The 18,865-nt window shown below is 33.7% G+C and overlaps 5 protein-coding genes across 7 annotated transcripts; 2 read left to right on the top strand and 3 right to left on the bottom strand.

The window, feature by feature from the left end:
* Positions 265 to 1,416, bottom strand: LOC104712638 (protein C2-DOMAIN ABA-RELATED 7). Its single transcript, XM_010429572.2, has 3 exons — positions 1,144 to 1,416; positions 785 to 880; positions 265 to 716 (listed from the first exon to the last, which is right to left on the bottom strand). Exons 1-3 carry the CDS (start codon positions 1,252 to 1,254, stop codon positions 426 to 428), a joined length of 498 nt encoding a protein of 165 aa, XP_010427874.1. The 5' UTR covers positions 1,255 to 1,416; the 3' UTR covers positions 265 to 425.
* LOC104712637 (protein C2-DOMAIN ABA-RELATED 6-like) lies at positions 1,610 to 2,750 on the bottom strand. Its single transcript, XM_010429571.2, has 3 exons — positions 2,453 to 2,750; positions 2,198 to 2,293; positions 1,610 to 2,114 (listed from the first exon to the last, which is right to left on the bottom strand). Exons 1-3 carry the CDS (start codon positions 2,561 to 2,563, stop codon positions 1,824 to 1,826), a joined length of 498 nt encoding a protein of 165 aa, XP_010427873.1. The 5' UTR covers positions 2,564 to 2,750; the 3' UTR covers positions 1,610 to 1,823.
* On the bottom strand, positions 3,070 to 5,307 carry LOC104712636 (protein C2-DOMAIN ABA-RELATED 9). 3 transcript variants are annotated; one of them, XM_010429567.2, is made up of 5 exons: positions 4,916 to 5,307; positions 4,720 to 4,835; positions 3,917 to 4,012; positions 3,434 to 3,737; positions 3,070 to 3,346 (listed from the first exon to the last, which is right to left on the bottom strand). In XM_010429567.2, the coding sequence occupies exons 1-5, from the start codon at positions 5,085 to 5,087 to the stop codon at positions 3,303 to 3,305; spliced, it is 732 nt and encodes a 243-aa protein (XP_010427869.1). In that variant the 5' UTR covers positions 5,088 to 5,307; the 3' UTR covers positions 3,070 to 3,302. The 3 variants fall into 3 exon arrangements, with proteins under 3 accessions (XP_010427869.1, XP_010427872.1, XP_010427870.1); XM_010429570.2 differs by having other exon boundaries at positions 4,995 to 5,307; XM_010429568.2 differs by having other exon boundaries at positions 4,720 to 5,306.
* LOC104712635 (uncharacterized protein At4g22758-like) lies at positions 9,865 to 10,935 on the top strand. The gene is made up of 2 exons (XM_010429566.2): positions 9,865 to 10,594; positions 10,695 to 10,935. Exons 1-2 carry the CDS (start codon positions 10,360 to 10,362, stop codon positions 10,880 to 10,882), a joined length of 423 nt encoding a protein of 140 aa, XP_010427868.1. The 5' UTR covers positions 9,865 to 10,359; the 3' UTR covers positions 10,883 to 10,935.
* LOC104712634 lies at positions 15,860 to 18,863 on the top strand. The gene is made up of 9 exons (XM_010429565.2): positions 15,860 to 16,452; positions 16,548 to 16,685; positions 16,790 to 16,978; positions 17,062 to 17,199; positions 17,291 to 17,409; positions 17,504 to 17,636; positions 17,726 to 17,855; positions 17,946 to 18,172; positions 18,258 to 18,863. Exons 1-9 carry the CDS (start codon positions 15,973 to 15,975, stop codon positions 18,534 to 18,536), a joined length of 1,833 nt encoding a protein of 610 aa, XP_010427867.1. The 5' UTR covers positions 15,860 to 15,972; the 3' UTR covers positions 18,537 to 18,863.

The following is an 18,865-nucleotide window of genomic DNA, read 5'->3' as shown; positions in this document are numbered from 1 at the left end:
TTGCAATCTTGTTTGTATTTGTGTTAGAAGTGTTTTTCAAATTTGGGACTAGAGATGGATAAGATTCGTAACTAAGATGTAACCATAACCTTACGTTTGAATATCTCTGCAAATTCACATGTTTTTAACAAAAACCAAAGAGAAAATAAAATAAATAAACAGCAAACAAACTTCCAAGTTTATTAGATTTTTCTTTGTCTTTTTCTTTATCTGCAGACAATAACAGCATATTCTATTTTATGTGCTGAAGAAAACCTCAGCGGGAAAATCAAATCTGTTAAATCTAAAACCAAATATTTCATTTACAAAACAGAGTAAAATACTCTGTTCTGCTTGTTGTAACTTTGTCTGAAAGTTTATTGTCTAGGATCTTAGCTTTTATTACAAACACAAACAGAGATAAAACCATCAAGATAATCTCTGTTTCAGAGTCCCCTACTACCTGGAATTTGAATCCATTCAAGCTGAATCTCGACCTCGCCGCATTCGACATTCCTCAACAGAAGAATCATGTCCTGAACGATCTTGCCATTATTGGAAACGATACTGCTCGCTTCAGACAAGCAGTTGTCTCTGGTGGGAACAACTCTCTTGATCTCTGTTCCATCTGGGAGTTCTTCCAAACCCATTTTGTGAACCTCTAGAAATGGTTTGATGTCTATCTTGGCTTCTCCCATCTTGTCATGCGATGTGAATGTATCTTTGTCATACACTGTCTGCCAAAAACACAACGAGTTGTTACTTATTGCATGAGTTGGAAATTAACACAGATAGTAGTACTCACCAGATTCACAGGTTCATCGGGGTGTTTGATCGCAAGGGTCAATTCCTCGTTCCATTCAGGGTTACAGTTGTTTTCTACAGTACGCGACTTCAGCTTCTGGTGCAATTCAAAGAACTCAATTAGAGTACATATATGCACGATATAAAAACATACTATGATCAAATCTCTTCAAATCGTTTAATCTATCAAAATCAGATACTAAAACTATCTTCTTCTTTTTTTTCATTTCTGCATGAAATTATTGGTTTCGACCTAGAAATTAAAATCTTCAAAGTTGATTCTTTCTATAAACAAGAAAATAAAATCAAGAAACCTAGAAGAACAAATCAGATCAGAATCAAAGAGACAAAAAGAAAGACCTGTGATCCCATGGTTATGAGGACAAAAGGGTCACTGCTTAAAGAGTCACGACGAGCGAGATTGATCCCTCTCTTCACTCGGATCCTGAGAAGCCCTACAAGGTCCTCCATCTCAACCTCTTCCTCTGTTTTTTTTTTTCTTCTGAATTTTTTGATTTATGTCTCTCCTTAGGCTCTCTGACTCTTTTACTTTTTCTTATTCCCTAAGAAAATATTATCGGCTCAAATTCAACGAGTCCACTTAAAATTGGCTTACCAATGGACACGAAAGAGCGAGTAAAAGAAACAAGAATAAAGGACCATTTAATACAAAAAGGTTTATTTTTCCTGATTATTCTCATCGACGCGTTATTCACGAACATCATTTGGATTCTCTTTGGTAAATAATAATGTCCTCTAGATCTTTTTTTTTTTTTCTTTTATGGCAATGGAGAAAATTATAAGTCAACTAACCAAAGCAAAAAAAAAAATGAAAGCAAACACGTTTTAACTCGCGGGAAACCAAAACGGTTTCAGTTAGATGACTAAAACCAAAAGATTTCAATTACAAAGCATAGTAAAGTAAAGTTTCTAATCTACTTTTTGTTACTTTGTCTGAAACCCAAAACGAACTGAGATTTTTTATTTATTTATTACAAAGAGGGAGATTGAGAATCATAAAGATACTTCATATCTCTGTTTCAGAGTCCAGAACCACCTGGATTTTTAATCCACTCAAGCTGAATCTCAACCTTGCCACATTCAACATTCCTCAACACAAGAATCATGTTCTGAACGATCTTGCCGTTATCAGAGACGATTCTGCTCTCTTCAGACAAGCAGTTCTCTTTGGTAGGAGCAATTCTATTGAGCTCTTTACCATCTGGAAGTTCTAGCAAACCTCGTTTGTGAACATCTAGGAACGGTTTGATATCTATCTCAGCATCTCCCATCTTGTCGTCGGCTGTAAAAGTATCTTTGTCATACACCATCTAGAAATGGAGATGAGTCATAACATAGTAAGTAAGTATCCAAATGACATCGATCAAACGACTTGTTACCAATTAGTACTCACCATATTTACAGGCTCCTTGGGATTTTCAATTGCAAGGGTCAGTTCCTCGTTCCACTCGGGGTTGCAGTTATTTTTCACAGTAAAAGACTTGAGCTTCTGTATCAAATTCAAAGATCTTAAGATCAAAGCTCATTTCTACCTCTTTCACTCTATTAAAAACCTCAAAATCAGATACTAAAGCTATAAATCTCAAGAGAACATCAAAATCAAGAAACTAAATCAGATTAGGATCAGAGAGAGAGAGAGAGAGAAGACCTGTGCACCCATGGTTATGACGACAAAAGGGTCGCTGCTAAAAGCGTCTCTGCGAGCAAGATTGATCCCTCTTATCACTCGGATTCTTACAAGCCCTACAAGCTCCATCATCTCAACCACTTCCTCTTTTTCTCCATTTCTCTTGTGAAATTATGAAGAGCAAAGCACACCTGTGTCTCTTCTACTTTTTTCTTATTCACTTATAAAACAATCAACCACCGGCTCAAATTCAACGAGGCCACTTATATTGATTTATTAAAAGACACAAAAAAAAAGAAAAAGAAAGAAAGATCAACCAATATAGTCGTAGTAACTCAAAAGGTCTCTTTCCAGTTTCTTTAATGTTCCCTGCTTTACTCACTTTAATGATCATCTACGCGTCACTCACACCAACATGTTCTAGATTCTATTGGTAACAAAATATCTTCTACATCCTCTTTTTTTTTTTTCTGACATTGACATTGTGCAACATCATACATCATCATTACATTTCACAAAAAGCAATACCCTATACTTTTGGGTACATAGTACAAATATCACGACCCAACAAAGCCTTGCATGTGTGTGGATTAGCTAATTCTAATGTTACCAAAACCATAGAAAAAAACTTGAAGACGTTCTAGAAATTCAGGGTTTGCTTTATTTCATCATTAGTAGAAATAGATACAATATATATAAGGTGAGTTATATATTCGACATGTACAATAACTAAAGACTTAAGCAGAGCCTTTTTTTTGTAATTTCATATCTGATGAGACAAAGACAAACTCGTCTTTCCATGAACAGNAAAAAAAAAAAAAAAAAAGTACCATCACATCTTCAGGGTCTCTGTTTTAACATTTCTGCAAGCTTAGTCCATTCGTTTTGTTGGCATCCATGGTGTCTTCTTAGATCCTGAGAGAACCAATGCTCGCATTTACATCACAATGAGCAAAAAAATAGATATACACAAGTTAAAAGTCTAAGGAATTGTTAACATACCTTCGCGTCCCAGACCCTTGCAGCCTGGACCGTCAGTCCACTCGAGCATGATCTCTACTTCTCCACATTCCACATTCTTTAGTCTAAGAATCATGTCTTGTTTGATTTTCCCATTGCTCCAAGTGATGCTGCTCTCTTCAGCCAAACAGTTGGTCCTGCCTGGACGGATCCTCTTGATTGCACAACCATTGGGAAGCTTCTGGAAATCTAACTCCATCTGATGCGCTTCTAGGAACGGCTTTAAGTCTATTTCTCCATCACCCATTTTGTCATCTCCCGAGAATCTGTCTTTATCAAACACCGTCTGCATAGACAGGGCAGGACATAATATGAGCCAAATGGCATGGAACTTCTTTTAGGGAGAAAACGAAAAACCAAAAGAAATGTATCAACAACGTAAAGCTAATAATAGCTTAGGCATGCAATGGACATAGGTTTAACTGTTGTCTGAGACAATTTTGATAGACACGATGGCTGGCTTACCAGACGAATTGGATCATTCACATCTTTGATGGAAAGTGTCAGTTGTTCGTTCCACACTGGATTACAGTTATTATTAATCACACGCGTCTTCAGTTTCTGAAGGAACAAGATAAACACAGGTCAAGAAGATATGACAAAACAAATACAGAAACAAAAGGTTTACGTAGTACAAATAATGATAAAGAGGGTTTGACAAAGTAAAAACATAGAACCACAAATCATCTAGGCTAAGTCAATCATGTCCCTTTTCAACTTCCTTAAAACTCAGATTTCTCAATTTGATATCATTAACTTCCCACTCGTGATTTGAAAGATGACCCTTCAACAAGATTATGTAATTACATGTCTAATTTGCTAGCTTTGGGGATAATGACCCTTCACCAAGATTAAGCATTGAGACTAGACATCTGCCATTTTCCAAGAAAACTAATGACCCTTCAACAAGATTATGCATTGAGAGATTAGTCGGCTACACATGTTTCAATCACAAAACAGATTAAAATCCTCCTTGGTTTAACAACATTTACCCTTTCAACAAAATTCTGTGACTCACCAGAATTTGTAATTTCAGAACATGACAAATATTATGCATATGATGTTTCGGAAAGTTTTGTTTTTTAGCAAACAAAACACGAAGCAAAGATCAAATTGAGATTCTTTATCACATGGTGGCCACCAAAAACATTCACATGTGTGATTAATAAGTCCCTCACATTGTACCCCTCCTCCATGTGACTATAAGAAGTCCCCTACGGACACTCCTTTCTCATCAAAAAGGGCATAAACAAAACAAACAAACAAACCTGATTAGCCAACGTAATAACAACATAAGGATCACTGGTGGTGGCATCACGAATGGCAAGATTAATCCCTCTTTTCACATGAACCCTCAGAATCCCTAATGGTTTATCCTCCATTGCTGAAAAAAGGAAGAGACTTTAAAAATAAAAATTATAACTTTTTTTTTTCTTTCTAATGATAATATCGAAGAAAACACACAAATCTCTCTGTGAAACCCTTTGGTTTGGCCTGAATTTAACCAAAAATAAGCGAGGGGTTTTGATGAAAATTTATATACTTTGGAAAACGATTTGGATAATGAAGAAGAAGAAGAAGAGAGAAACATCCAGAACGCTGAATCAACGCGGAGTTCCAAAAACAAAACAAACATCGAACAACATGAGTTGTATCCGTTGTTTACGGACAACCCCCGATCTCATCGCTGCTCCTTTACTTTCTTTAGAGTTCCCTTCCCCCTGTCTGTTTCGTTTCAACGTAATTGTAATACTCTTCTCATTCTTCTTTCCCTTTTTTGCTTTTATCGTCCCTATACTTTATATATGTTTATGGTTTTAACGGCTAACTAGTTCGATTCGATCTAATCAATGTATTTGTTTTTTCTTTTTCTTTTTTGGGTAAACAGTGTATTTGTTGTTATGCATTTTTATTTTATTTTTCATTTATCATCAAATAAATTGATTGGTTTCTTAAGCAAGCTAAAAAAAAAGCTATACGTGAATATGAATGGTCTACCAATTTAAGTTTTAAAATCATGATTAAAAAGGAAAATTATCAAAAATGATTTATGTTTTCATATCATTTAATAGTGGTTATACACTTATATATTGAAAATATGACATAGAATAAAGTGAAAATATGTTTGCTGAGATCTTTATATCGATAACACCCTGATTCATAATCTAAATTCTACTATATGTAATAATGCTATATAACTTTTTATCCTAATATACTACTAATATATAGACCATTAACCATTTGACTAAAGTTAAGTCAAATTATTTTTCTATGTTGAAAATATATATAGAGAGAGCTTATTGTTGTATTTGTAGAAACTTGTTTCGTCATAGTGTTTCTACTATATATTCAACCAGTTGACTATTTTGCTATTTTATTATCTAATTTTAAATACTAGATTACTAGTTATACACTTGTAGTTATAGTTTTATAGATGTGCTAACATAACAGAAAACGTTCTTTTCTTATATATGCAGATTTTAGGCTATTTTGTTTGGAGTTGTAGATTACTTTCAAATTTTAAAAAGTTTGTTTTTAACTCGCTAAACTTCGTAGCAAAAAGACAATTAACTGTATATATATGACTACCGAGCAAATAAAATCTTTATTATTCGGTGCTCAGTTTTCTTTGATTCTTATGTTTTTCTTTTCTTTTTTGCTTTATATCAAAATCATAGAAAAATAATTGAGAAGAACGACTGGAGAACTCAGGATTCTAATCGGGTGAATTGATAATAACTAGTGGCGAATCTTAGATGCGACTGACAATTACAAATATAAGATATTGTATAATATGGGAGCAACTGGTACGATATAGACTGAGATAAGTAAAAATAACGTGTATCTAGACTGAGGTATGTTGAAGTTTTAATGGACCTACCTTTTGTATCTAGAAGAGTTGGCGTATAATTGAAATCAATGGACATGAACAAATTGAGGAATCTGGCTAGTCGCTAATTGAACAGACACAGAGTGGCTGGTCAATAATTAATAGAGAAGCCGTTTCTTATTATTACATATTTGTCGCATTCCTATTCGTACGTTTGAAAATAAAATACGAATTATGGTTCTGTCAATTGTCATAAACAAACAAAAGATACAACAATATGGTCAGCTCAGCTGTCACATTAATTATAGGGTTTTTTTTCTATGGATGAAATTAGTTTGGAATATGCTATTCCATTTCTAAATGACCTGTTTTATTTAGTTACGATAAGGTATATACTATATGCCCACTCCTTGTCTTTTGACCTAGGAAAAGACGAATCGTGACTGTTATCAAAAAGAGTTATGCCGTGTTGTTTCTGCGCGGGATATATATTCATTTAGCACATGCACGTTCATAACGTCTACGGCATATGTTATTTCAGGGTAATCAAGATTTAGGATGTGAAGATGGTTTGCTCAATATAGATTTGTACCAGACACGGTAACATACAGGATGTTAACCGGACAAGTTTAGTGGGACATTGAGCGGCTCCAGATATGACATGGAGGATGAGCTGATAAGAAGAAATTAGGTGATATATATCGAGAGATCATAATGCATGAGATGAGATTTTATTGATAGCTGTCTTCTCTTGAACTTAATTACGACCTCTGTATATACTACGTTGGTCCTATCAGTCAGTGAGTCATGTGCGCTCTCGCTGTCTTTAGCCAAAAACTCTGACCTTGGCTCTGCACCAATCAAGATCATGGCCCATTATGATGATCTGCACCTGATTCTGTTTTCATAATAATTCCATGTATGATATAATTACACATAATTTATTAGTATACTAACCACATTTATGAGAAGACTAACTACACTGTTCATAATGTAATTAAGATCTTGATGCAATAAGATTCGAAATCTTTGTAGAGTTTGTCGTCCGCCGTTCCTAGTTAATCATGTCTTTGTTGTGTTTTTTTTTTGTTCCAAATAACGCGTTTGTCATGGTTACTGGCAATTCAGATTGTGGTTAGCAAAAAAAAAAATTTGACTCGATTTTATTTGAAGGACAACCCAATTAATCAATACAAATATATATGATTTTGATGCCTTTTCCGTACATTAGACAACAATACGTTTTGCCTGCTTTGTATCCCTGTATATTAATAGGGAAGCACACTCTTAAAAATACTGATGTATTGCCGCCAGAGAGCTCGAAATACATTTAGGTATTTAACATTATTTAGATTTATTATTTATAACTATATGCCATTATATTTTTTTTTTTTAAACTGTGCTATTCTTAAAAACTTTATCATGGAACTTTATATATTATATATATATTTTAAATATATTTTATATATTAGAAAAAAGTATTTATTGAAATGCATTTGTAACCCACGCGGATCTCACAAATTCAAACGGGACGGATACAAAGATATTTTGTGGCTCAAAATATTTAAATCTGTTGTAGGATGGCTTAGCGAACCGGTTTGACCGGGTTAACAATTTTATTTAAATTATCCGGTTCATGTAGTTTTAGTTTTTTGCGATTTTTATTTGATTTGATAGTTCAAGATTTTGATAAAAATCTAACGATCACTAATGCGGTTCACATTCTATAGACTCGCCATCATGTCAATCTAAAATTTATGGTGAAGCGATTACTATTTTAATCTTTCATAAACTTGATGAATTCAAACCAATATAAGTTTAAATGTTATACTAAATAAATATATTTACAAATGTAATAACTTAAACAAAAGTTTCACTCCGTGCAACAGCACAATTTATTACCTAGTTACTTGAATTAATCCACCCAACTCAACTAAGTTTCAAAACTATATTTCCAAGACATGATAAATTATTAACGCCTAAGATAAAGAAGAACATATATACATGAAACATGCTTAGTGGCCAACTTTTTAATTGAATTCTCGTTAATTATTACGTAGTCCCTAAAATTAAAAAGTCAATATACTATAGGGATATCCGTATATTATATGCCACAAATCAAATGAAAGTTGTTGAGAGTGCTATTTAACCATGTTAGATGTTACGTGTATCTAAGAAATATCACAGCACAACTACAAGATATATTTTGGTACTACTCTCCTAAACGTTCATTTTCAATAATACTCTCTTAAATGTATAATTATATTATATAGAGATGAGGTTTCAACGATATTTTAAAACGTATTGATGTTCAAAAGTAGAAAACGTGTAACTTCCCAAGTTTAAATATGGGGAAGGTTTTGATCGGTGGAACCTAAAAGCAGCAAGGATCAGGACAATGGTCCAAAGCATGACACGTGATGCTCTTTCGCTTATTCCACTTGATGTTGCTCAACTTCGAGAGCGACCGTTTACTATATTTTATCACTTTGATATTTTACCCCAAAAAAAAGAAGAGAGTCCGATATGTATAAGAGTCCCAATCTAAATCAACTTCATCATCATCTTCTCTATATAGCCGCCCGCGACTTAAAAACTCGAATATTTTGTTTGTGTTTGCGCTTGTTTTTATGTTCTAGAGAGCATTCACATATCAATTTATATACATACGTGATACGCTGGTGATACGTACATGTCAATCTAATAAAACAATGCAGTTCGAAAGACTTGCAAAACCATAAACGTCAAAAGCAACGCATATGAACCACCGATTATATTGTATCACAATTTTCACATTTTCCGCCATATTAGCAAAAAGGAAACACCATCATTCGTATCTGCTATATAATTAATTCCATGAATCCGACCAAATTATTATCCATTATCATATAGAGCTATTTAGCTAGAGATTGTCTGACCTTTTTTCCATTTGCCTAACGTTTTTTAATCCATTGGTTTCTTTTCCGTTTTTATTTCGACTTTAATGCGTTTTTTTTATTTATGGAAACCATATCTTTTACTAGTTAATATCCTGCTAATACATGCATCAATCTTTTTAAGTGAATGTTGGTAAAATCAATACATAAGAAATCTTTTTTTTTTTTGGTCACCTACATAAGAAATCTAAAATATTGTTTCTTAACTTGTCCTCATCTTATTTTTTTCTATACTTATCTAATATTAAATTCGATCTTATCTTGAATTTTTGTTATATAGAAATTTCTGATTAATTCTTCACAGATCACAAATTTGTTACTCTTTTTTATTGTTAGTTTCCTTTTCTTTTTATTATTTGGAAGGTTTTCAATATTCGATCTTTTCTTGTTCCTTTACAGATTCTCTTAAATATTCTTTTTGATGTAGAAAAATCAAACATATTTTCGTCCATAATATTATCTAAAGTTTTCAAATATATATAAAATCTTCTACACGTTAGTAAAAAAAAAAAAAAAAAACGTTTCCAAAAGGACCACAAAAAAGGTAACATAACAAACAATAAAATAAACACACCAATTTCGCAAATTCCCGAAAAAGCCCTAACCCTAACTAACATTACTTATATAACATAACATACCCCTTCGCCTCTCTTAGCTCATCATCACAAATCAAATTCTTTTCTCCTCTTTATTATCAAATCACCTCCCTCTGCTTCACCCACCACCCGAAAAACAAAACAAAAAAAAAGCATCTCTTTCTCCTTGTTCTTCTTCTTGGTCCGTGCTCTTAATCTCTCGATCTCCTCCGTTTTTAAATAAACAAATTTCTCTTTTGTGTGAATCGTTTGTGAATGGTGGAACCTAATCCGAACGGTGGTAAGTTTACGCTCTCCCTTTCAATCAAAAGGGCGAGCTTTTTCCTTCCTCTGTCCGCATCCTCTGTTTTCGCTTTCGGATCTTGCAAAGAAGGCTGGTACTTCCGCTGCCTCGGCCTCGACCCGTGAACGATTCCTCCTTAGATTTTCATAACCCAGATCCCTGATCTCAACAAAAAGGCTTCTTCTTTTTGATTCTCTGTTACTTTTTCTGGGATTTGCTCTGTTTTTTTTTTGTTTGATCTCTCTCAAAAACGAATTCGAAAGATGTTGCTATACAACAAGCAGAAGAAGAACCAAAACGCTAAAGGGAATAGGATTCTCATTAGCGTTACGGTTTTGGGTAGTGCCGGTCCGATCCGGTTTGTGGCTTATGAGGAAGATCTCGTTGCTTCTGTTATTGATACTGCTCTTAAGTGTTACGCTCGTGAAGGTCGTCTTCCACTTCTTGGATCTGATTTTAATGACTTTCTTCTCTATTGTCCTATGGTTGGACCTGAAGGTACACTTAATCGATTTCTCAATTCCCTATGTTTCTCTTTTGTTGCTTTTATCAAATTCCAATTTCGGTTTACTGATGTTTTTTTTGTTGTGATTTACAGCTTTAAGTACATGGAATGCAATTGGATCGCTTGGTGCAAGGAACTTTATGTTGTGTAGGAAACCAGAAGAGAAGAAGGTTGAGGAAACTAATGGAAGAGCTAACTCTACCATTAATGGAGCAAGAAAAGGTGGTAGCTTGAAGGCTTGGCTCAACAAGTCTTTCAACCTCAAAGTCCCAAGTCATTAAAGATTACTCTTGTTTCTCTCAATTATGAAAACAAAAACACCAATCTTTGTTTTTATCATTATGTTTCTTTTTTTTTTTTTCGGTTTTTGCTTTATGATTTTTGAATCCAAACTTTGTCAAAGTTTCAATCTCTTTCATTCATCGGAAATAAAAGCGTTACATTTCTTATTTTGCACTGTTTCAAGTGTTGAAGTTGGTTTCTTAATTCGTGCAAGTTGTGCAACTGAGAAATTTGTCTGAATGTGGACTTTCTTAGTACGGTTCTGTATTATTTGTTTCGAGAAACACGTTGTTACATTACTTATCAGTTCTACTGTCTCGCAATAACAGCAGAGCTGGTAAAAGTGATATCTGTGTCCGTCCGTGATGAGGAATATTGTTACGGTATATAGTTGTCGTAAGTGTCAAGTGGGATGAAGGAGACGTCATTGTCGAATCCAAAAATTACGAAAGGTTATGAAATTCGATTTGATAATTGATTAAAAAAAGGCAAATAAACTTTGCTACAGAAAGAAGAAAGTACAATTGAATGATATAAAATACAACAACTAAACTGAACTAATACAAAGTTCCGTACCAATTTGTACTCTTTTGCCTTCTCCACACAGCCTTGCCGTGCTTCACTTCTCTTTTTACTTATCAAGAAAACGACACGCTGTTTTATCACATACTCCACGTCTCACACCAACACCACACTTCCTTATCCCAACGCGGAGGTTTCTACATACTTCCATAAAGAATTCAATAAAACAACACAACACGGTGTGTTTGTCTCACTGCATATGGCCAACCATGCACATACGAATATAACGATGAGATATTTTCGAAATGCCACGTGTATGTCACATCTCTCTTTTTGTTTTTTTAAGTCCGAATTGGATCGTGGCTAGGTTTGAGTCACGGTAGATTGTTTAGGCCAACGCTCTCGTTTACACATATATATAATCATCATCCTACACAATTTACTCGAACATAAACAATATTTCTTCTTCTGACTAAATAAATAGTATATAACATATTGTAGTTGCATTGTTTGTTATAAATTAGCATTTTGACGACCTTCACGAGCGTAACACTTAAGAGCAGTATCAATCCATTAGAAGCCCATCTGAAATACTAGCTAATTAAAGTCAGCTAAGATCAAAAGAACAAGAAGTTTATACAGTAGAACCTCTGTAAATTAATACTCGGTAAATTAATAATCTCTATAAATTAATAAATTTATCCGGTTCCAAATTGGGACTAGTGTAATTTTGGATACTATTTGATAATATAATAAAATAATATTTTTTTGAAACTCCTTTGTAAATATATGGTCCCATCAATAATATAAATTAATAATTATATAAAATTATCTAAATATATGTATATATCTACAAATTAATTTTTATTGGAGTTTATTTTTTAATATTTTTATTATATAAAAATCTTTGAGTGCTATCTTCAAAACATGATAATTGTTATTTTCATTGTAATTGATTTTATAAAAATATTAGTTATAAAGATTAAATCTTATTTTAAATATTTTTTACCAAATTAGGAAAGTCTCTCTATAAATTAATAATTATTAGTTTATCGATAAATTAAAACCTCTATAAATTAATAAAATTTCATGATACCGACTTTATTAATTTATAGAGGTTTTACTGTAGTAGTTAGACTTACGCTTTATTATGGGCTTTAAGCTTCAGTCCATTAGAAGTTTGATGGGCCGAATGACTAAAAGTTAGGGGCCTCTATTTAAACAAAATATTTATTTACACAGTTAATATATGAAAATTACTTTGGTAAAAAGAAAAAAAGAGATGAACATAACTTACAGCTCATCTCATGCGAAACATTAGTTTTCACTCTGAAGAGAACACACTTCAGTTCAGTTAGTAGAAGACTTGCAGTTGTACTAAACTAGATTCAGTCGAAAGATATTAGCTTTTTCACTTTTAGTTTGCTTTTTCAGACAGCTTCGTGACAAAAAAAAAAAAAAAAAAACTTGGAAAAACAATCAAAAATAATAATTTGTTCGATGAAAGTGAGTGAGAAGGAGTTTCGAACGTCGTTCATGCTAGTAATGTTCACCAAGTAGTATATAATTGATTAAGAGTTTGTTTTTTACTATGGTTAAAATCATCTTATAGTAAAACTTATAGTATGTTGTTTAGGAACTTATGTATGCTAAAAACGTAAGATATACATTTCTTAAAAAAAAGGTTCTTTAATTAGTTTTAAAAACCAGAGATGTACATGTATCTGAAAGTGCTCATTATTATTATCACGTTACGTTAGCTGATATTAAATTTTAGTAATTAATTTGTAATAGAAGTAGTAGTATTTTAGTGGTAACGGACAATGGCTCAGCTACTTGGCCATTAATTCCGTTGACCTTAAGAGATGGATATTTATGGATCTTTGTTTGACTAATAGAGATGGACAACACCTATTCTCCACCACCATATCCATAGGCACAACTTTCCAACTTTTTTAAATAGAAAATCTAAACTAGCCCAATGAAATTTGTAGCTTATTCAAAATTTGTGGATTTATGAATTATCAAAATTTCCAAAATTGTTTTAATTATGTAATAAAATTCGAAAAATGAATATTAAATCTTATATATATATATATATATATATATATATGTATAAAGCTGTGATAATAATAACAAAAAAAAATGAAACAATGCAGTTTGTTTTTGTGTTCAAGAAAGTCCATAAAAATGTTGTTAGATCTATCATATATGTATCTGGCTACTATATTTAAGTTTTAAAAATGACAGTGTTTGTGATACAATAGAATTAAATTTTGTTAAAAATGATACATGATTTTGTAAAAAAATAAAATAACTTGGTCTTTTTCGGCCTATTGATGATTACCTACGGTGACATGCAAGTCTTTATTGAAGAATGAAGTGTTTCCAGAACAAAACCGAGAGCTACAGAACAAAACTGTGAGTTGTGACCCTATATTTCTCCTGGTAAAGAACTTGGCTTAAAAGAGGAGACACGATTTCTATAGATTTGCTCCATCTGTTGTAAGTGAACCGCCAATGCTGGTTTTAATGTTAAAACAACACCGACGCAATATTTGGTGTACATGTTGGACTTGGAACATGAAGCCATGTTTCATTGGGTATATTCAGGTAGATTGGTAGTGGATAATGTATGGGTAAATAGTATGATGCACGGTAGCAAACCAGCACGTCACATGTCGCAAAATGAAGTAAACATACTTGATACCAAAATTTTACACGATTTGTGCGTTCAATACAAATCACTAAGGACATCTCCAACCCCACTCTATTTTAGAGTCAAATCTCTATTATAGAGCAACATTTGTTCCAACCCTACTCTATATTTTACTCTAAAATAGAAAAAATAATAGGATTACTCTATATATAGAGCAACTCTATTCTCACCTATATTTTTTTACACTAATTCTATTATAGAGGTGAAAATAGAGTAATACATTGGAGGAAAACAATGCTCTATTTTTTAGTTACTCTATTTTAGAGAAAAAATAGATAAATACAATGGAGATGGTCTAATTCGTTTGTTTTAACAAGAGTCGCTTTTAACTAATTCTTTTTGATTAAACATCATTTTGGTTTTTTTTTTTTTTTAATAGTTATGCTAGAACTCGATTTGTGTGTGTCAACTTTGAGTAAAAACCATACTCCCTCTGTTTTATAATATATGATGTTTTAGAGGTTTTTGCTTGTTTCATAATATAAGATGTTTTCAATTTTTGAGTCAAATTTTAGATTACTTTTACATTTTCTTATTATTTATTCTATGTAGTCTTGTTTCTGATTGGTTCAACTTTTTAAAAGTAAACATTTCTTATTATGCGTGCTTTGGCTAAAACATCTTATACTCCCTCCGTTTCATAATATAGGATGTTTAGAGAAATATTTTTGTTTCATAATATAGGATGTTTCCAACTTTCTATGCAACTTTTAGATTAAATTTATATGTTCTATTATGCAGACTTGTTTATGATTGGTTTAACTTTTTAAAAGTAACTATTTCTTAATATGCGTGTTTCCACTAAAACATCCTATATTTTGAAACGGAGGGAGTATTTTGAAAGGGAAGGAGTGAATACTAAATTACTAATTTTATGTACCATTTCTATGTTATTGTATGTCTCCCAAGAGATGATATTGCCGCTTTATGATTTTGTTACATCAATTTTTTTAAACATTTAATACATAAATTTTAACAAGAAAACATTTAATTTATTCATATTCCAAGCAATTAAAAATACTAAAATGATAGTAATAGTCAATTTGTTTTTAGGAGTAACATTAAAAACATTTAATTTATTGTTTGTTAACAATTATAGCTTTTAATTCAGATGAGAATGTTCAAACTGCAAGGAGAATTTTAAAAAATAGAAAGAAAATTAATAATAGTTTGAACATTCAAAAAACAAAGATCTTGTTACCAAAATAAAAAGGAGCTTTCGATTTTGGAAAACAAAATCTAAAATATGGACCCTCGTGCAATGTTAATTACGCTAAAACAGGATGATTACGAAATATGCTAGTAGAAAAAAAGTAAAAAACGCTTGTCACTGATTCACTAAATAATGAAAGAAATTGACTAATTTCACAACAAATATTTGATTTTGTGTCTGTTTATGATGAAAAACCATCCAATAACATTTGTTTCTAATGCGAATTAAACCAATCACAAAATAGAATATCTACATTTACGGTAAAAAATAAAATAAAATAAAAAAACAGTGGCTGAGATATTTTACCCCTGCTTAATTTCTTAGATTTTCTTGGGTAAACACGAATCACTAATCCTTAGAAAATTAAAACTAAATAAACAAAAACCAAATCCCAAAAGGATTGGTTTATGTAATATCAATGGCAATTTCGTAGTTAAAGATAAAAAAGTAAATAATAAGGATATTGTTTTTTTGTTTATCTCTACCCTATAAATCTCATATATATATATATATATATATATTCTCTTCCCTCCGGTCAAATCTCGTCTTCTTGTTTGGTCTCTGTTTTTCACGCCGGAGAGAGAGAGAGAGAGAGAGAAGTGATAAAAAAGCTAGAAACTTTAGAAAACCCAATAATGGATCCGATCGAATCTGTCGAGTACAATGGCTTCGAGACCTCTAACGGTAACTCTCACGTCGACCATGGTTGGAAAAAGGTCGTGTACCCGAAACGTAACCGGAAGACAAAACCGGCGGATCAAGCCACAGCGGCGAACGGTGGCAAAACCGTTCAGAACGGAACCGGAGACAACGTGTTCCGTTCCCTTGAAGAGCAAGCTGAGGATCGAAGACGACGGATCCTAGCGGCGAAGATGGCTGCTGTTGATTCGGATGATGATGGTGTTGTTAGATCTAAACACCGATCTAATGGTTACGGCGATGATGGTAGTGATGATGATGATGATGAGATCGCTGCGGCGAGGAATGAGAGTCTTAAGGTTGAGGAAACTAAAAAGAAGAAGCCTAAGAAGGAGAAGAAGCCTAAAGTGTCTTTGCCTGAAGCTGCATCTAAGATCGATCCTTCAAATCTCGAAGCTTTCCTTATTGAAGCTACGGTATGTGCATGGATTTGTATAATTGAGGCTTCGATCTGAACTTGTGAATTGTGAATTGTGAGTTGTGATCTAAAGTTTCGATTTTTTATTTTCAGGAATCGTATGCGACTCAACCTGAGATTCAGCTAATGAGATTTGCTGATTACTTTGGGAGAGCACTCTCTGGTGTTTCATCTGTGCAGTTTCCATCGGTGAAAATGTTCAAGGAGTCTCCTTTGTCTAAGCTGATCGATGTGAGTGTTATATAATTGACAATGTTGAGGTTTTTTTTTGAATCCAAGTCTTAGGTTTAGGTTTTGATGAATCTGAGATCTTTGTTCTCTTTGTGTGTTAATAGGTTCCGTTAGTTCATATTCCGGAACCAGTTTACAAAACATCAGTTGATTGGATCAACCAACGTCCAATTGAGGCTCTTGGACACTTTGTGTTGTGGGCGTTTGATTGTATTCTCACAGATTTGGCAGCTCAACAAGGTGGTGCCAAAGGTGGGAAGAAGGGTGCACAACATGCTTCTTCCAAATCTCAGGTTTGTTTGCATTCCTTTTATTCGATATGAAGTTATTGACTTTGGATGAACTAACTCCATCTTGATATATTTGTGACGTTTAGGTTGCAATATTTGTTGCATTAGCAATGGTACTGCGTAGGAAACCTGATGCTTTGACTAATGTACTACCAACTTTGAGGGAGAATGCTAAGTATCAGGGACAGGACAAGCTTCCTGTTACAGTTTGGATGATGGCTCAGGTTCGTGTACTTTTTTGTAATTGATTGAGGACCAAGAGTGTGTTTCTTCGATTTTATTCTGAAATTTGGTAAATTTGTTAAATGTGGACAGGCTTCCCAAGCTGATCTATCTGTAGGCTTGTATTCATGGGCGCACAACTTGTTACCTGTAGTTGTTAATAAGAACTGCAACCCTCAGTCAAGGGATCTCATCCTGCAGTTGGTTGAGAAGTAAGAGTCAGACTTTTTCTTGTGATCTCGTTTGTTTTGATATATATAGTAAAATTAAAATCATCTAATCTTGGTTATGCAATTTTTCTATCAGAATGTTGACGAATCCAAAGGCTAGGACCATACTTGTTAATGGAGCTGTTAGGAAAGGAGAGCGATTGATTCCTCCTCCTTCATTTGAGATGTTGATGCGTCTTACATTCCCTGCTTCATCCGCAAGAGTAAAGGTAAGTAGTAGTACTACTGGAATTTATGGACCAAAACCTTGACGTGTTTGTTGATTCTGATCACAAGCATGATCCTTTGATGCACACAGGCTACAGAGAGGTTTGAGGCAATATATCCCTTGCTGAAAGAAGTGGCTCTTGCTGGTGCACCAGGAAGCAAGGCAATGAAACAAGTGACACAACAGATATTCACTTTTGCTCTGAAGCTAGCTGGAGAAGGTATTATTTACAAACAAAGTCTTGAATCCCTGAGTTTCCTGCTTCCCCTCTGCCTCCTCTAGTAAGGTTCTAATGTTACTGTTGTCACAGGAAACCCTGTTTTAGCCAAGGAAGCTACAGCAGTTGCTATGTGGGCTGTGACAGAAAACGTTGATTGCTGCAAGCACTGGGACAATCTCTACAAGGAGAATCTGGAAGCTAGTGTTGCTGTTCTTAAAAAGCTTGTAGAAGAATGGAAAGAGCATTCGCTCAAACTATCATCATCACCGAGTGATAAGCTCACTCTCAACAGAACTATGAAGAGCTTCAGGCTAAAGGTAATGTCATCCACAATTTCCATTCAATTTCACCGTACATTATCATGTAAATTTCATCTCTGATATTGACCTTTGATGTTTTTAGAACGAGGAGGCCATCACTGAGGGAGGAGCCAATGATGCTCTTTACAAAGAAGCTGACAAGTCCTGCAAAGTGATATCGGGAAAACTCTCCCGTGGAAGTAGCTGCCTCAAAGGAACAGCCATTGCTGTTGTGATTCTAGCTGCAGGAGCAGCTGGTGCAGCTGTTCTATCCTCCAACCCGGAGGTTACAGCCGAGCTGAAGAACCTGGTGGAGTCATTCGAGCTGCACGAATACCTGAACAAATATACTGAGGTATTCACCTCAGCTTTGAAGAAGTAAGAGAAGAGAAACACAAAAATCTGAGGGACGATAAGTAGAGAGATAACTCTTACTATATCGTCGGTGTAGAGAATTCACTTAAAGTTAAAAGCCTTTTTACACTCCCAAGATACAAAATTTTGAAGATCTTGACCAGACTTTAGGGTTAAGGAGGTGTTGAATAATGAGGGTTTCCTTTTTTATAGTCACAAAGCTGGGATTTGGGAGTCTGTTCAAAGCTCGTAAGTTTGTAGAAGGTTGTTTTTAGACTGTTTAATTTGTGTCTGAGATAATTTATCTCTTCTTCTTTTTTCCCCCTGATGACAATAAAGTTATTTCTGTTGATTATA

This window comes from Camelina sativa, chromosome 9 (genome assembly GCF_000633955.1).
Source record: "Camelina sativa cultivar DH55 chromosome 9, Cs, whole genome shotgun sequence".
Classification (NCBI taxonomy): domain Eukaryota; kingdom Viridiplantae; phylum Streptophyta; class Magnoliopsida; order Brassicales; family Brassicaceae; genus Camelina; species Camelina sativa.
This window is presented reverse-complemented; position numbering and strand designations above follow the sequence as displayed.

Excerpts from the sequence above, each read along its gene's own strand:
- LOC104712638 (XM_010429572.2), bottom strand. The coding sequence starts at position 1,254 with ATGGAGGACCTTGTAGGGCTTCTCAGGATCCGAGTGAAGAGAGGGATC. Across the intron at positions 881-1,143 it reads TCATAACCATGGGATCACAG|AAGCTGAAGTCGCGTACTGT; the intron begins GTCTTTCTTTTT and ends GAATTGCACCAG. Across the intron at positions 717-784 it reads CCGATGAACCTGTGAATCTG|ACAGTGTATGACAAAGATAC; the intron begins GTGAGTACTACT and ends TGTTTTTGGCAG.
- LOC104712637 (XM_010429571.2), bottom strand. The coding sequence starts at position 2,563 with ATGATGGAGCTTGTAGGGCTTGTAAGAATCCGAGTGATAAGAGGGATC. Across the intron at positions 2,294-2,452 it reads TCATAACCATGGGTGCACAG|AAGCTCAAGTCTTTTACTGT; the intron begins GTCTTCTCTCTC and ends AATTTGATACAG. Across the intron at positions 2,115-2,197 it reads CCAAGGAGCCTGTAAATATG|ATGGTGTATGACAAAGATAC; the intron begins GTGAGTACTAAT and ends CTCCATTTCTAG.
- LOC104712636 (XM_010429567.2), bottom strand. The coding sequence starts at position 5,087 with ATGTTTGTTTTGTTTTTGGAACTCCGCGTTGATTCAGCGTTCTGGATG. Across the intron at positions 4,836-4,915 it reads AGGGTTTCACAGAGAGATTT|CAATGGAGGATAAACCATTA; the intron begins GTGTGTTTTCTT and ends TCCTTTTTTCAG. Across the intron at positions 4,013-4,719 it reads TTATTACGTTGGCTAATCAG|AAACTGAAGACGCGTGTGAT; the intron begins GTTTGTTTGTTT and ends TTGTTCCTTCAG.
- LOC104712635 (XM_010429566.2), top strand. The coding sequence starts at position 10,360 with ATGTTGCTATACAACAAGCAGAAGAAGAACCAAAACGCTAAAGGGAAT. Across the intron at positions 10,595-10,694 it reads TCCTATGGTTGGACCTGAAG|CTTTAAGTACATGGAATGCA; the intron begins GTACACTTAATC and ends TGTGATTTACAG.
- LOC104712634 (XM_010429565.2), top strand. The coding sequence starts at position 15,973 with ATGGATCCGATCGAATCTGTCGAGTACAATGGCTTCGAGACCTCTAAC. Across the intron at positions 17,637-17,725 it reads CTTCATCCGCAAGAGTAAAG|GCTACAGAGAGGTTTGAGGC; the intron begins GTAAGTAGTAGT and ends TGATGCACACAG. Across the intron at positions 17,856-17,945 it reads TCTGAAGCTAGCTGGAGAAG|GAAACCCTGTTTTAGCCAAG; the intron begins GTATTATTTACA and ends CTGTTGTCACAG.